We start from the raw sequence: 16,740 nt of genomic DNA, 5'->3' as shown, positions 1-16,740 counted from the left end.
CGGCAGAGGCATGTAATCTAGATGTACCCTAGCTGTCTTACTGAGGGGAGTGAGCCAAACTGCTACTCCTAGATTACGATGGATCACCTGGGTTCTGACATGTATATCATGCCATTTGTGGAGAAATGGAGGGTATCATACAATTTCATCCCATTGGCTTTTATGGCTAAAAACATTGAGTCAAATTAATCTTTGGTGGAAATTCAAGGTCCTCAGTTGATTTACACTAGGGATGAATTTGGCCCATCCATTCTCAAATGATCGGAGGAATGTGTATGCGACAAAAAGCCACTTATTTAATCAGTTTTTACAGTAGTCTTCACTTTTCTTTTTAACCAGGCCTGGACAAAACCAATTATAGCTATCTCCTACCCCACTCCATTTGTGGTACTTTCCTATTGTGACAGGGCCAGGCTAGGTGGCTACAGAAGAGTACCTGAAGGGAGATACGTGAGCCCTAGATTAAGTAGGTCTCTGTTCCTTGGGTAATCTGGCAGGGTCTGGCCTAGAACCAGCAGGAACTTTTCAGAATAAATCTGGAAAAATCAGGCCAGTTAGAACACCTGGTGCCAATTAGAAGCCTTCCAGAGCCAAGGGAGTCAGGCTAATCAGACCAGGTTAATGAGATTGTTTTAACAGGGATCCTTGTCTGTTAGTTCAGAGGCACATACGGAGTTTAGAGGAGGGAAGGAGCCAAAGATGTGAGAAGTGTCTGAGTGAGATCTGGGACCTGCAGGTAAGGCAGAGTGCTGTGGAGGAACAGGATAAGCTGCTCAGGTACCAGAGAAAAGGCATTGGGAAGGATTGTTTGGGGAAATGGCCCAGGGAAGTAGTTGCCAGACTAGGAATAGAACAACCCCCTTCTTTTGCCACTGCCTTAGGGTCTCTGGGCTGAGCCAGTTGGCGGGCCCTTGTCCCCCCCAACCCTTCCTATGCTACTACAGAGTCTGTTCCTGGTCAGGGAGACAAGAGGTTTCACACCATACCAAGGACTAACCTGTGGTGAGTATGGCTCAGCAGGCTGTAACCCCTAAAAAAATGAAGAAGCCGTGTGGAGGGTCACAGCGAGCCTCTGAGGCTGAAAGCCATCTGCCAGAAGTGCAGGGCCCTCCAGCACACCCAGAGCTCTGTCACACTATATATATCACCATGTTGGCTCTTCCCAGGGCTTCTCTTATATTGCTCTGTCATGCTGTCCTATGCAAACATACGTACTGAATTGCCTTATGTATGTCATATACACACTGAATGGCATGGTGCTCTCCTTTGTTAGCTTGCCCTTTAATCCTTTACCCCTGCTCTCTGGCATCTCTTCTCTTACCCTGTCTTCCCAAAATTAGAACAGATGCTCTGTGCCAGATTCAACCCAGGAATACTCAATTCCTTTCACTTAGATAGGAGTCAAGCCAGTTTGTCCCAGAACTGAATTTGGCTGTCTGTCCTTCAGGAGTCCAGAGAATGCTCTTGGGTGGAGGGTTGGGAAGCAGATTGAGATGAAAAGGAAGTACCCGGGCCTTCTTGTGTTGTAGGGATAGGTTGTGAACCTTTTGTTCACATAAGGGAACACTTACCCACCCACATTGCCTCATTGTAGTCTGTGGGGCTATTCAGGCAAATAGCTGCTCATTAATGGCAGGAGGGTTACACAGGCCAGTCCTTGGAAAGCCTCATTGCTCACGTTGGGGTGAGGATGGTTGAAGTTGGGCCACATGAAGACAGTGACCTTCAGATTTCATCATTAGCATCTGGAAGGGGTGAAAGGCCCTGGGGGATGTGATCTTTAAATCAGAGGCACAGGGAGATGTTGGCAGGGTGGGGGCTCAAATGAGAGGGTGCTGGAGCATGATTATCACTTGACCTTTCACAGCCTCTGAGCCGGGGTCTCATTAGCAATTCATTATATTCCTAGCAGTTGGCAAGTCTGGCTGCCCTCAGGCTGGCACTAGATCCCTGTGCCATGCTGGCTGGCTGCACGTGGAGTTACTGCTGCTGACAGATTAGAGATCCCTGTTACTGAAATCTGTTCACTCCTGTCCCCTTTCCAGCAGCCACTGCAGCATCTGGCTGGAGGCTGCCCATGCCTCCTAAGTCACTGATGGTCTCTCTTTCCCTTTCTTTGTCATTGTGTCTCCCTGTCCTCTGTCTCTTCTTCTGTCCCTCTTTTACTTCCTTTGTTTTCATTGTATTTCTCCATACTGTGTGGGTTTCCTCTACCCCCGTCTTGTTTGTTTGTTTCTCAGAGGGAGTTCACTTCTGGTCAAAGGTGCTGAATTAGCAGCCATGAGGCCTATAATCCCTTTCTAAAGCATAGAGCAGGTGCAGCATAGGGGAGAGAATCATTCTGAAGGATGGTCAAAGCAGAGTTACAGCCCTCTGTTCCATCCCCAAGGCATATCCTTCCTGCCCCTCTCGTAGGCTGTGCATTTGGATGGTTGCTAGGTTACGCTTTCAGGGTTTGGAGAATGCTTTATAACGGTACCAACACATATGCAAAGCCAAAGCATCCCATCCCTCTTCCCCCAAAAACCACCACCGTCCAGACTTAAAACACTATTGTGGAATGATCTACTGCAAGCTGCTGCCTCTCTTTCTCCTAGTATTCTGTCTGGAGGAGCCATGTGATGTTTTTACATTAAAGTGATTTAGGGCAGCCCTGGGGTCTGAAGGCCTCTATTTACTCTCAGGAAGCATATAACCTGGGCAGCAGCAGTACAAGCTTTCTGCGCACCTACCACTTTTAACAATGTGCCTTGACTCTGCACTGGAGGAATTATCGCTAGGGAAGAGGAGGACTTCGGTGTATTTTGACCATTCAGTTCTTGGCATTTCTGATGACACCACTTGAAAGAGAATAAAATACTATCAGTTGTGACCACGGAGTTTGTGCTGTGGACATTTCTGCATTTGGAACCAGACTGAGACCCACCCAAGTCATTTCACATAAACCACCCAGGAGGGAATAAATTTTGGTCTGTACCAACAACAGTCAAATTGATAACATTTCTATATCCCATTTCCAGCCCCATAAGCTATTTAGTGCTCCAGAACCAAGTCCTTTTAGTGCAAATACCTTACAACTTAATTTGCTGCTGGTAATATGCTTTTAACACATGAGTTTCAGTTCTTTTTCCTTGTAATGTGAAGTCAATCTAAACCTTTCCTCTAAAGTATCCAAGGAGTAATCAGAGGAGCAGAATACACAAATAAGGAGAAGAGATATCCCCAGTGATCACAGGCAAAATGCCTTTGGGAATCCAGTGAGTGTTAAAGCACTGTATGAACTGTGGCAACAAGTCAGTATTTGATTATAGCAAAATGTAGATGGGAAGGTGGGGAGCACCTCATTTCTGTCCATTCAGTGACTGTCTGCTGATTATCTTACTATATCTGGGCTCTAAATATGAGGTACCTATAAACAAATGATTAGTTATTTATAGACTCATAATTAGATTAATTAAAGAACATCTGCACTTTCTGTTTTTTTAATTGCAATTTTTTTTCTCCTAGATTTAATGCTCTTACTATATCTTTCAAGTTTTAAAAATAGGAACTGCTGGGTTGCCATGGCTCCCTGTGCAACTCTAGAGCATCTTTCCCTTCCCTTTGATGCAATTTCACTTCAAAATGTGGTTTGACAAGGCACCAGCTCAGTGCGTCCCCTAGTGGCTCAGTCCTGAGGGAAGGCCCTGATAATATTCATGATCATTAAAAGATCCTGTGGCGCTTCTTGCAAAGAGTTGAGGTGTTAACCCTGATATGTCCTGGCCAGTGGCCAAATTTTCATTTGATTAATTACATTGTGCCATCCTAAATTCCCCCCTGCAGTTTCATTTGAGATGCAGCATTCTTTTTTCAATTTCAATCTTGCACAATTCTTTAATGTTGCTGTGATGTGTGAAACATCTGGCATAGTTCTCTTCAACAGTTGCAATTCAGCGGGATGTGTATGCATGAAATGCCTGCTTTGTGGCTCCAGTTGAACTAAGTCCTTACACCCATGTTTAAAAGTAAGCATGTGGTTAAGGCCTTTTGCTGAATCAAGGCTCATAGGAACAAAATGAGGAGAATGCAGATAACCTTCTGAAGGCCATTCTCTTCCAAATCCCTGTGTTATGAATGGGTTTGAACCAAAACCCTAGATCCGAACATCTTCAAACTGTGCTAGTATGAGAATCTATTTATGGACCAAGGTCCAAGTGCAGTGTCTGACTTTTTTTCTCTCTAATGGGCTGAACTGAACTCTGGTTTTAAACACCCCTTAAACTTTTGGAAATCCCATAGTCTAGAGTGTATAGTTCACACCCATTTCTATAAGCCTTTTTTCAAGCACCTAGATCTTTCTGAACAGATTTTGTTTCAGGCAGAAATGTCTCATGTACATTCTCAAACCAAAGGAGAATGTTTTGTAAAATCTGAGCCAAAAACTGTTTTCCAATTTTGAGTTATAAGAGCGTGAAATAAACGCATTTGCTATGCTTTCAAATAATTTTTCATCATAAATAACTAAAAATGGTTTCCCTTTTGAACTTCAGACTTAGCATGCTTGTAATGCTCAACCAGGAATGCTTGTTGTACTAAGGTTGGGGAAAATTTATTTGGGAAATAGTTTTTAACTATTAACATTTTGCATTATATACGCATTGTGTGGTATATTTTAAAAAACATTTGATTGCATGATGTTATTGAAATCTGATATTATTTATCTTTCATGTGTGAATAAAAATATAGAATAAAAATCAGCATTAATTGAGATCCATTTAATCACTTTCTCCATCTTCTCATCTACTGTGTAATATCTATTTTGATTTAAATAATAAAAATGTGCCTAGACAAGGCTACAGGTGCCTAACACATCATTAATATTAAAACCAACCCCAGCAGCATTAAATAATCATTCTGGCATAACTCTTCCTGCCAACCACCTACAAAAAAGCTCCTTTCTACTTCTATTAAGACATCCCTTAGCATATTGTATCACACTTAAAAGGCCCCCGCACCTGTCTCGGTCAATTGAGCGAAGATCACAAGGTGAAGAAAGCTCATCTCTGCAGGAATATACTATGGAAAATGTTCAAAAGGCAAAGTTTGTAAATTACAATTGGCATTCTGAGCCTCTGGAAGGTGGATGCCAACTTGAAGAGGCTCATCATTGATGAGATAGCTGATCTGGTTAAAGACTGGAAGTCATTGCCAATCTGCATTAATTGTGGGTTAGTTATTCAAAACAAACGAATGCTGAATGTTTTAATATATTCATTTTAATATAAAACATTGCTATTTTCTGTATGGTTTTAAAGCAGTATTAAAACAAGAGAGAAATGAGTTTTCAGTGTCTGACTCTGGAATCTTCATGGTATTGCTAATGTCGGAAATGAAAGATGGCTGGTTCTAGTCAGACCATCAGTGCCTTATGTTTGTTTGTGATAGACCATACTATTTTATTTTTACCTCTTTTATTTGTAATTTCAAAGCACTTTACAAACTATCAAGGGGATGGCTGAATTTACTACTGAAATTCAGCCACCGTTGGGGTGAAATATTGCTGGCTTAATGACATGCCAAAAGAACCAAAGGCAAATACCACAGTCCATTGACAGTTCTGTAAGAATTTAGATTGGCAGAGTGTAACTGCCAAAGGTGGTCTTTGGCCAGAATATCAGGGATCTTTAATGATCACAAGCGATTAAGTGGCATTATTTCCTGCCACAATACTTCTGATATGAGTGTACACAACAGACTACAAGCAGTTCTAGAAATGGTCTCAGAGAGGAGCTGGCATCATTTTGTAAGTACTATGAAGTGAGGTATTGAAAATGAGCGATTCTGTTAGTCCCTAACTTTTGATGACAGAGGCACTGTGGTGGAAACAGCCTATCATAGTAGCACATGCAAGAGGAAAGCAGGGTTATTCTGTAGTTAGGGAAAAAGCAGCTGATCCATGGAGAGAGAGAGAGAGTAGTAATGGAGCAGTACATGTCTGTCAGTGGATATAACCACAGATTAACTGCAGTCACATGAGTATCAGGGGCAGGGTTTATTTGTAGAAAACAAAACTCATGACATATGTAACCTCTATGGTCAAAAAAGGAACATGTTTTCCATAGAATTTTTGCTAAAAATTGATCCCTTTTTTACCTTTCTCTTCAGACCAGCTTTACCTGTGCCCCACAAAAAACCGGGATGTGAGTGTCAGGGATGTGACATGCAGTCACCAAACACTGTCTATTCACCTCCAAGAAATGCCACATGCAAAAGAAACATCTTGTAAAAAAATGTGAGGCGAACATGTATTGGGGACACATTATAGCCACAAGAAATGCCCCTCATCTGAATCACACGGATAACCATTGTGCCCTGATTCATCCAGTAGGAAAGATAGGGAAGGGGAGAGTGCAAGTGAGCACATGGTGGTGAGTCACAATTTTTCTGGTTAGGCCAGGAATAAATATGCTCATCAACCACACAGCTGTTTTGGAGGATCAAGGAGCCATCAAGATGGAAGTGCAGATGCCAAGGGGATCACAGCCAATGATGTTCTTTGCATCGCTCAAAACACTTAGGCTATGTCTACACTATGTGTTTTGTCGGAAGAGGTAATGCAAATGAAGTGCTGATTAGCATTTTGTTGCGCTTCATTTGCATAATCTATTCCAATCTGTTTTTGCGCAAGAGGGTTTTGTGCAAAAACATGCAGTATAAGGATAAGAGGGTTTTTGCGCAAAATGGACACGTCCACACTGCATGTTTTTGTGCAAAACTCTCTTGCGCAAAAACGGATCGGAATAGATTATGCAAATGAAGCACAACAAAATGCTAATCAATGCTTCATTTGCATTGCCTCTTCCGACAAAACACGTAGTGTAGATATAGCCTTAGATGCTGTTCTGCTTTGTGCCCTGTTTTCACCTTTGTAAGCTACACTCTGTTGCAGGAATATATGGCATTAGGTTTTTCCCCTAACAACTCCCTCTTTGCCTGTGACCATTACCCATGCCTTCACTGAGCTCTGTGGACGTGCAACCCCATCTTATTTCCACTGAGTTAAAGAAAGCAAGTAGTGCCGGGCTTTTTGTGATCTTTATGCACTGCTCAATTTATCTCATCATCCCTTCCCTTACATATGATGTAATGGATGGAATTATTTGGGGCCTGTATTTGCAAAACATTTCAGACTATAATTCTTTCATGTTGGACATGCAAGTTTATTGGACTGAATGAATGAGTGTAATATAGACAGAACAGAGTTGAATATTACTTTAAAAAAGATGTTAGAGAATTACAAGAAATGCTACTTTTTGATTGGTTAGGAAGAAACATCTGCTTAAAATAACATAACTTTTATTTAAGTGAAAAGATCAAGTTGAGCCATTCAATCAATTAACCTTTTTCCGGCTGTGAAATTGATTATGGAAAGTTTATGATAACACCAGGAAATTGATTAACAAGAAGTTTTGGCAAGGTTACATAACTGACCAAGGAGAGGGAGTAGCACTGGCAGTGCCATATTTGTGTTGTCACAAGAGGGTTGCTCTAGAGGTGCTGGATAACTCATTAAGTAGTGTGTTTTAAGAAAACATTTAATAAGCTGTGAAGGCTGCTTTTTTTAAGGGGGGTAGCTGTGAAGGAGCATAGAAGGTGGGTGTGGGACTTGGAAATGATCTCAGTACGTAGGACAGAGGCACATGCTGGGATCCATTTTGAATCTAGATGGTTTTCACTATGATTTATGTGTCTAGTGTTTTTCCCCCCTCTTTTGAGTCTTCCATGCTTCATGAGCTTAGGGAAGGATGTTGCATCTGCATGCTGAGCTGCACTAGCTGCTGATACAGTTGCCTCAATCATTAGTCAGCAGAGTGGAAATACTGTGTCTCTGGGAAAAGGCCCTGCCAGGAGCAACAGGTTTTTTTTTTTGTTTTTTTTTTAAGGGAGAATGGAGATGAGCTGCTGAAGGGGGAGCATCTCCCCACAAAGGGAATGCTGAGGTAGTTTGGGTCTCTGTAGATGTCGCATTCCTTATATGGTGAGGACTATGGACAGTACTGTAACTTTGTGCCACATTGTTGTGCTAATACGATTGCTTTAATTCACACCTCAGCTTTTCTGCTGGTGTAAATGGGTGCCTTTTCATTGGAATCAATAGAGCTGAGGGTCTGGCCTATGAACATTATGGTGAAATTAAGCGGTGGTGGTAGAGCGCCTCTCTAGAATTCCTAAAGCTTTTCATTACTGCCAGATGAGAAGAAGGGAAAACTCAGCAGTGGAAATGTACCACGTATCTAACAGAAGTTCCTTCTCGATGCTTAACACAGAATTACAAAGAGACGAGCTATTATTAGTTCTTTGTATTATTTTAACATCTAAGGGCCCAATTGGGCCATATTGGTATGGACACTGTACAACAGGGATGTCAAATTTAGTTTAATGAACTAATTGACTAGTTGATGGCTTTTTCCATCGACTAGTCAATAAGTGCGGGAGCCACAGTGGGGAAAGCCCCCGACCTGGGAGCTAACCTCGCTGCAACTCTTCCTTTTAAATGGATTAAGGACCTGTCAGTTCTTAATACATTTAAAAGGCGGGTGTGCCGGTGGGACCCTGTGTGAGCCATGAATTAGCTGTCCTGGCTCACAGCGGGTCCGCCCCACCCCCCCTTAACTGTGCAGGCTCTTAATATATTTAAAAAGCAGAGGCACAGAGTCTGGGATTGGGCATAAGCCAGGAATCAGCTGATTCCCGGTTTGTGCCCAGTCCCCGCTACCCCCCAGAGACAGTGCTGGGGAGAACAGGGTTTTAAGTCAGCTCCCCCTAGCACCAACTCCTTCTCCCCCCTCTTGCTGCCTCTGATAGAGGCAGCAGGGGAGAGGAGCAACTAGACAAGGGCCTAATTGACTATCTGATAATCTTTCGCTTATCGGATAGTCGACTGGTTGCTTACATCCCTACTGTACGAACACATATTGAGAAACCGTTCTTGCCCCAGGGAGGTTGCTGTCTAAATCTGAGAGGAACTGAGATGTATCACTGGGAGGCAAAAATCAACCAGGGATGCTATAAAATTCACTTGGCCTTTAGCCACAATGGTTTGATGGAAATTCAGATGCTACTGGAAGTGAAGGTGGGGCTTTGGCTTTTAAGTGAGCCAATGTCCCACTGGTGGGGTGGGAAAGTGCTGTTTATTAGTAAGTGTGCATGCCCCAGACAGGCTACCTCGGCAAAACATATGGGCCTAGGCAATGCAACACTTTTTACAGCAGAAGTGCTAAAAGCCAGCTAGGAAAACTATAAAGCAGTGCCCCCTTATCACAATCTCTACACCCTGTCCCCCCCAGAGCTGAGACTCTGGGAAGGGAGGTATGGACAGGCATAAAGAGGGGGCTAAGACTGGTGCCATGGTTGGAGGCAGGTGTGGGGCTCTCAGCTCGGATGCTGGGCCAGGAATTGGGAGCCCTGAGTGCAAGTCTCTGAGCTGGGGTCATGAGTAGAACTTGAGGCATGGGGATGAGACCTGAGTCCCAGGCACAGGGCTCGTAGCTGGGGCCAAGAGCAAAGCCCCCAGTGCAGGACTGGGAGCTGGGTCCAGCAGTAAGAGCAGAGAGTAGAGCCTGGGCATGAGGCAAATGGCTGGGATCCCAGGTGCAGAGATGGTGGATGGGGATGAAAACCAGGACCCTGGGAGCAGGTTGGAGATTCTGCAGCGCCCTCCCCCTGCGCGCGCGCGCGCGCGCACACACACACACACACACACACACACACACACACACACACACACACACACACACACACACACACACACACACCCTAAATCTGTAGTCATGGAAACTAGGAATGTAAGCTGCTGCCAAGCACATGGGGACTGGCTAATTTGTGCAGGTGAGTGGGTGGAAGGGGCTTAGTTTAAATAGGTTTTTGGGACAAACATAACTGAGTTCATAAGTGGTTAGAGAGCAAAATAATAGAATTAATTCACAAATGGGTGGAGTCACTGGCAATTTTGCAAACTTCCCCCCCTCACATGTGGTGCTAATGAGCTCCCTCATTGGTAATCTCACAAGAGAGGTTGAATGTGGAACAAGCATGGAAAATGAACTTTTGTCTTGCTCTCACAGGTGGTCTCTCCAGGTGAGGGCTGAGGCCCATTGATTGCCCAGGCTAGATGTGAGGAGGGAGCTTGTGTTGCTGCTGTCCCAGTTTTGTGGCTATTTGCAGGGATTCTCCAAAGCTGCCAATCCAGTGCTGCAATTCACAAACCACCTGTTTGAAAACAGGGAGAACATTCTGGAGACAGACCTGCAGAAATGTGACTTTGTTGCCAGACAAATGTGCATGCAGCAAAGACTAAGAATTGTGCACTGAAATGCTGGCATTTCTGCTCTGGAGGCGGGCCTTTTGCATCCAAGAGTGTGCCCACTACATATTGTGCTCTCTCGCCGACTGTTCCCCACCAACCTTGTGTGTCTTTCTTTCTTACATCTCTCTCTCTCTCTCTCTCTCTCTCTCTCTGCCTCCCACCAGCCACCTCCCTCTCTCTCTCTTTTCATATGTAATTTCTTTCTCTAAAGGAAAAATAAATCTTGTTTTAAAACAGAAGAAACATCTCATTTTTCCCACCTCCTTTCTTTCTTCCCTTTCATCTCTCCTTCTCATTGAAATGTTTGAAACAGCACAAATTCCTGAGAACAGCATTTTTCCCTTTGAGCTTTGCCTCTGCATCCTCCTTCATTTTATCTTCCCTTTGTTTGCATCTGCTTCATTTCTCTGTTTTTCCCTCTTATCCCTTCTTCAAGGCACATTCTTAATTAATATGTTAATTCCTAACCCAGGATTGCTCCTTGCAGATGGAGAGCTGTTCACCAGGATGAATGGAGGAGGGAGGGAGAAAACGATGGAGGGTAATTTACAACTGGACTGGACAAAGGGTATATATAACATAGGGGGAAATCTTTGCTGGGGGTGATGAGGGAGAATCTATGGATACAAGAATGGACTGGATGACTTAATAAAACTGAGTGAGAGAAGATTTTCCTGTCCCATGAAAGTATTAGAGTATCTTTTTCTATCACAAAATAGGACAAAATGTTAAACTCTTAAATTTTAATGAATTGGTAATCTGGAAACAAATTTCAGATTGTTGCAATAAAAACATTTTGCTTCGGTAGTTTTCAGACATGTTTGTTTCAGTGTTGACCTTTTTAAATGTGAACCTTTTTTTTTAGTGTAAATCAACTGCTTTTTAAAAACAAATTGTTTGGAGGTGAAAACCAACCCTCCCCCCTCCCAGGGTAGACAGAAAGAATAAATGTGTCCACTAACTTTGGGTATCCAATTTGAAAATCCTAGGACCTAATTTTTCACTGCACTTAGCATTCCATTGCACTTAACTATGAGACCATCTCTTCTCTTCTGTAATCTCCTGCCTCTTTCACTGCACACATTCCGACTTTGGCAACAAATGAAGAAGGGGTATGTGGTGGGGTCCTCCCCGCCCTGTTCTCTCCTCCCCGAGATTAAAGCAGTTCCGCCCCACTCGTAGACCCTAAGGTCTGGTCTGGGGGGTGGTTAAAGCAGGCCCAGAGGCCTCGTCCAGCAGCCACAACAGGCCCTGAGGCCTAGACTGTACCCTGAGGGGTTGGAGTAGGGGGTCCAGGCCCTCCCTCTCCACCAGACCCCAACCCAGGGCCCTAATAGTGGTGGATGGTTCCCACCACTGGCTCAGCGGGGGGGTCCTCCCCGAAACACTCCAAGCCCACTGGGAGGGGGGGGGTTCCGTGCCCCTTGCCCTGGGTTGCTTCCTACCCCAGCCTTGTGGCCAACGGTGGTCCCACCTGGCGATGAAGGGCTGGCAGCGGCGGCAACGTCAGCCAGTCCCGTCTCTGGAGCAGACGCGCAAGGGTTGTCCACTGCAGCGGGGCGGGCGGTCCCCCGGAGTTGGCGTTGGGGCCGTGCTCGGCCCAGAGATGGTAGCGGCAGCGGCGGTACCTCCGGCTTTGGTTCGGGCCGCAGGTCCGGCTGGGGCAGAGGCTCCTTCCTCCCCGGCAGTCCGCCCCAACTGAGCGGCCCGGCAGCCTTTTATAGTGAGGCTGCACTTCAAGCATGCCCGATAGGGCTGTGGGGGAGGGGCGTATTCCACCCAATAAACGGGCTCCCCTCCCTCCTGCTCAGTGCGGGGCAGGCTAGCCCCGTCACACACCTCCCCCCTTAAAAGTGTCCATCCTGGAAGTCTTTCCTCCCCTTCTTTAGGCCCTATGTGCGGAAAAAAAATCTGCGTTTCCGTGTGCCTTCCCTGGCCTATGTGCCACTTGAAATGAATACGGCTGCAATGCTAGATACCAGCGCATGATACGCGCATTGGTGTCCTTCATTGTTTGCAACCACCTTAGAGGGGCATGATCCATCACTATCAAAAAGGTACTACCCAGCAAATAATACCTCAACGTGTCCACGGCCCACTTCACTGCCAGCGCCTCCCTCTCTATGGTGGAATACTTAGTTTCCCTAGGGTATAACTTGGGGCTTAGGTACAGTAGAGGGTGTTCTACTCCCCCCACCTCCTGGGATAGCACGGCCCCGAGGCCTACCTCGGAAGCGTCTGTCTGTAGGATGAAGGGCTTGGAAAAATCTGGCTGGGCTAATTCTGGCCCCTGGATAAGGTGGTCTCTCAAGGTTTGAAACGCCCTTTCGCACGCTGCTGACCACTCCACCCGCCGTGGGTGTTGGTTTTTGGTCAGGTCCGTCAGGGGGGCCGCTATGGTGGAAAAGTTAGGGACAAAGCGCCGGTAATATCCCACCAACCCCAGGAACTGTCTCACCTGTCGTTTTGTGGTGGGAGTGGAGTATTCTCGGAGGGCCTGAATTTTGTCTATTACGGGCTTCACCCGTCCCTTCCCCACCATGTACCCCAAGTAGGTTACCTCTTCCTTCCCTAGGTGACACTTGGCTGGGTTTGCTGTCAACCTGGCTTCCCCTAGGGCCCTTAACACCTTCTCTAAGTGGGTTAGATGTTCCTCCCACCCTTCGCTGTACACAATAATATCGTCGATGTATGCCGCTGCATACTCATCGTGGGGTGCCAAGACTTGATTCATCAGCCGCTGAAATGTGGTGGCGGCCCCATGTAATCCGAAGGGCATGATTGTGAATTGATAGAGCCCAAAAGGGGTTGGAAATGCTGTTTTGGCTTTCGTCATCGGTGTCAATGGGATCTGCCAATAGCCTTTTGTGAGATCCAGTGTTGAGATGTACCTGGCCCTCCCCAGGCGCTCCAGTAGCACATCTACCCGGGGCATGGGGTAGGCATCGAACTGGGAGATGGAGTTCACTTTTCGGAAGTCGACACAAAACCTCACTGAGCCGTTGGGCTTGGGGACCAGCACGATGGGGCTCCTCCACTCGCTTCGGGATTCTTCCACCACCCCTAGGGCCAACATTTCTTTTAATTCCTGGTGCACGGTGTCCCACATTTTCCTGGGGAGGGGTCGATGATTATCCCGTATTTTCTGCCCCGGTATTGTGGCGATGTGATGACTAATCAACGGTGTCCTTCCCGGTTTGTCAGACAACACATGCGGGAACCGCGCAATGAGTTCTTGCAGCTGTTGCTGTTGTCCCTTCTCCAGGTCTTGCCCAACATCCACCTGGGGGAGCTCCGTCGAGGCTCCCACTTGCGGTCCCAACTCGTCCTCTGGGGGAAATGGGGTGATCAGCATTGCCTCCCTCTCCTTCCAGGCCTTCAGGAGATTTACATGGTACACTCGTAAGTCTTTTTGCCACCCTGGTAACCTCACCTCATAGTCGACTGGCCCTACCTTCCGCACAACTTCAAACGGTCCTTGCCACTTTGCTAGCAGCTTGGATTCTGAGGAGGGCAACAAGAGCAACGCCCGTTCCCTGGGTTGAAAAGTCCGCACCTTCGCCTTCTGGTTGTAGTGGCGCGCCTGTGTTTCCTGCGCTGTCTGTAGGTTCACCTGGGCTAGCCAGCCCAGTTCTTCTAGCCGCTCTTGCAGTTGTAACACATAGTGGATGGACCCCTGGGCGCGTCTTTCTTGTCCCTCCCAGGTCTCTCTCACTAGGTCCAGAATCCCCCGCGGTCGCCGCCCATATAATAATTCAAATGGGGAAAATCCTGTGGAGGCTTGGAGAACCTCCCTTTCAGCGAAGAGAAGAGCCGGCAGCCACCTGTCCCACCGCCGTGGGTCGTCTTCAACGAATTTGCGCAGCATCGACTTCAGCGTCCTGTTGAACCGTTCCACCAGTCCGTCCGTCTGGGGGTGGTACACGGAGGTTCTCAGGGACTGAATATTCAGTAGGCGGCACAGTTCTGTTATCAGTTTGGACGTTACATTAGTTTCCTGGTCTGTTAAGAAGTCTTAGGGAGGCCCACCCTGGCAAACACTTTTAAAAGTTCATCGGCAATGGCGCGGACGGTCGTGACCCGTAGGGGAATCGCCTCCGGGTATCGGGTGGCGTAGTCCACAATGACCAAAATGTATTTGTTCTTATTGGTGCTTTGCTCCAGCGGCCTGACCAGGTCCAGCCCTACTTGTTCAAAAGGCGTCCCTACCATGGGCAGAGGGACCAACAGGGTTCGGGGAACCCCACTGGGGATAGCATGCTGGCATTCGGGGCATGATGCACAATAGTCCCTCACAGCATGGTGTATCCCTGGCCAGAATAACCGCTGGGCTAGTCTGCACAACATCTTTTCCCGGCCTAGGTGGCCCGCCCAGGGCACGTCGTGGGCCAACCGCATCACCGTCATCCGAAACTGTTGGGGTACCAGCAGCTGACAAATCTCGGCTTGGGTTTGCGGATCTTGGGTCAGGCGGTACAAGAGATCACCCCGTATCTCGAACCGCGGGCCTTGGGGCCTCTCTTGGGGTGGCCAGTCTGTCAGCTCTGGTCCTCCTGCCTGCTCCCAAGCTCGGCTGAGGGTTGGGTCATTCCTTTGTTCTTCCAGGAAATCTCCATCCAAGGCGATGTTGGTTTCTTGGGTGTCTATAGGGGGCGTGTCGATTCCAGGGCGTCGTATTGCTCCCCTCCTGGCCCCCCCTGAGGTCCCTTCCCCGGGGTCTTCTTCCGCTGGCTGTCCTGTTAACGCCGCTTGTGGCTGTTCTGGGTCCTCCTCACTGGCGACCCCTCGCCTGTGGCCCTGCAGTAGGGCCCAAAAGTGGGGCCAATCGTGCCCTAACACCACGGGGTAAGCCAGTCAGGGGACTACCCCTACGCTGCACAGCTCTTCTTCCGACCCAATGGCTAACTTCACCTTAGCCGTGGGGTATGTCCTCACCTCCCCATGAATACACTGCATTCTCACAGGGGGCCCCCATGGCTCTGGGTCGCCGACTAGGCCTTCCTCTATCAGAGTCTGCCCACAGCCCGTATCCACCAAGGCTGTGGCCTCTTCCCCTTGCACCTTAACTAGGATCACCATCTTTGTCCCATCTTCTGTCTGTGGTTGCACCCCAGCTGCTAGCACTTGCCCATAGCCACAGGCCCTGGCGATACCCCTAGCTTTACCCAGGTCTCCCTGTCGGCTCCCTGGGCAGCCTATCTTCCTCAGGGCTCCTCCGGCAGCCCAGTGACCTTCCAAAAGGGCTACGGCTTGTCCCAAGGTCTTGGGCCCCCGCCGCCGGATCCACTCCCGATCCTCCTTGGGCAAAACCCTCAAGAGCTGCCCCAGGGCCCCTCTACTACCTTTCTGGGGGGCCATCTTCCCCTCTGCCCCCTCAATAACACCAGCGCCACTTAATCCCGCTTCTCCCTCGTGCTCTAAGCACCTCGAAAAACTCTCTGCACCCCTTCTTATCGGGGGGGATCAGAGTATCCACATTCTCCACCAGCTGTGGTGGGGTCCTCCCACCCTGTTCTCTCCTCCCCGAGATTAAAGCAGTTCCGCCCCACTCGTAGACCCTAAGGTCTGGTCTGGGGGGTGGTTAAAGCAGGCCCAGAGGCCTTGTCCAGCAGCCACAACGGGCCCGGAGGCCTAGACCGTGCCCTGAGGGGTTGAGGTAGGGGGGTCCGGGCTCTCCCTCTCCTCCAGACCCCAACCCAGGGCCCTAATAGTGGTGGGTGGTTTCCACCACTGGCTCAGCGGGGGGGGGGGTCCTCCCCGAAACACGCCAAGCCCACTGGGGGGGGGGTTTCCCTGCCCCTTGCCCTGGGTTGCTTCCTACCCCAGCCTCGTGGCTGACGGTGGTCCCACCTGGCAATGCAGGGCTGGCAGCGGTGGCAGCGTCAGCCAGTCCCGTCTCTGGAGCAGCTGAGCAATGGTTGTCCACTGCAGCGGGGCAGGCAGTCCCCCGGAGTCGGCGTTGGGGCCGTGCTCAGCCCAGAGATGGTAGCAGCAGCTGCAGCGGTGGCGGTACCTCCGGCTTTGGTTCGGGTCGCAGGTCCAGCTGTGGCCCTGCAGTTGGGGCAGAGGCTCCTTCCTCCCCAGCAGTCCGCCCCAACTGAGCAGCCCGGCAGCCTTTTATAGTGAGGCTGCACTTCAAGCATGCCCGATAGGGCTGTGGGGGAGGGGCGTATTGCACCCAATAAACGGGCCCCCTTCCCCCGCTCAGTGCGGGGCAGGCTAGCCCCGTCACAGGGTACTAGAGATAATAGTCTCCTTAACTACAAGTTATAGCCATGACTCATCCCGAAGCAGGACTTGTGCACGGAATGAGGCAGGGATCCTGTGGGGAAAAAAACTCAGTATGTGATCATGTAATTAAAGCTTGTCTCATAAAGCATATGCACAAGAGA

General features: G+C 48.1%; 1 protein-coding gene across 7 annotated transcripts in view; it reads left to right on the top strand.

The window, feature by feature from the left end:
• GRIN2B (glutamate ionotropic receptor NMDA type subunit 2B) overlaps positions 1 to 16,740 on the top strand; it is a 345,981-nt gene that overhangs the window by 135,576 nt on the left and 193,665 nt on the right. Inside the window, exon 5 of one of the 7 annotated variants that reach the window (XM_075935084.1) lies at positions 10,107 to 10,242. The exons of the other annotated variants lie outside the window; for them this stretch is intronic. Within the exon in view, the coding sequence (XP_075791199.1) occupies positions 10,107 to 10,140 (34 nt within the window). The 3' untranslated portion in view covers positions 10,141 to 10,242. Of the gene's footprint in view, positions 1 to 10,106; positions 10,243 to 16,740 lie in introns of those variants that run through there. 7 annotated transcript variants of the gene reach the window in all.

The sequence above is a fragment of the Pelodiscus sinensis genome, chromosome 1 (genome assembly GCF_049634645.1).
Source record: "Pelodiscus sinensis isolate JC-2024 chromosome 1, ASM4963464v1, whole genome shotgun sequence".
In the NCBI taxonomy this organism is placed as follows: domain Eukaryota; kingdom Metazoa; phylum Chordata; order Testudines; family Trionychidae; genus Pelodiscus; species Pelodiscus sinensis.
Note: the sequence above shows the minus strand (reverse complement) of the source record. Positions and strands in the feature narration are given on the sequence as shown.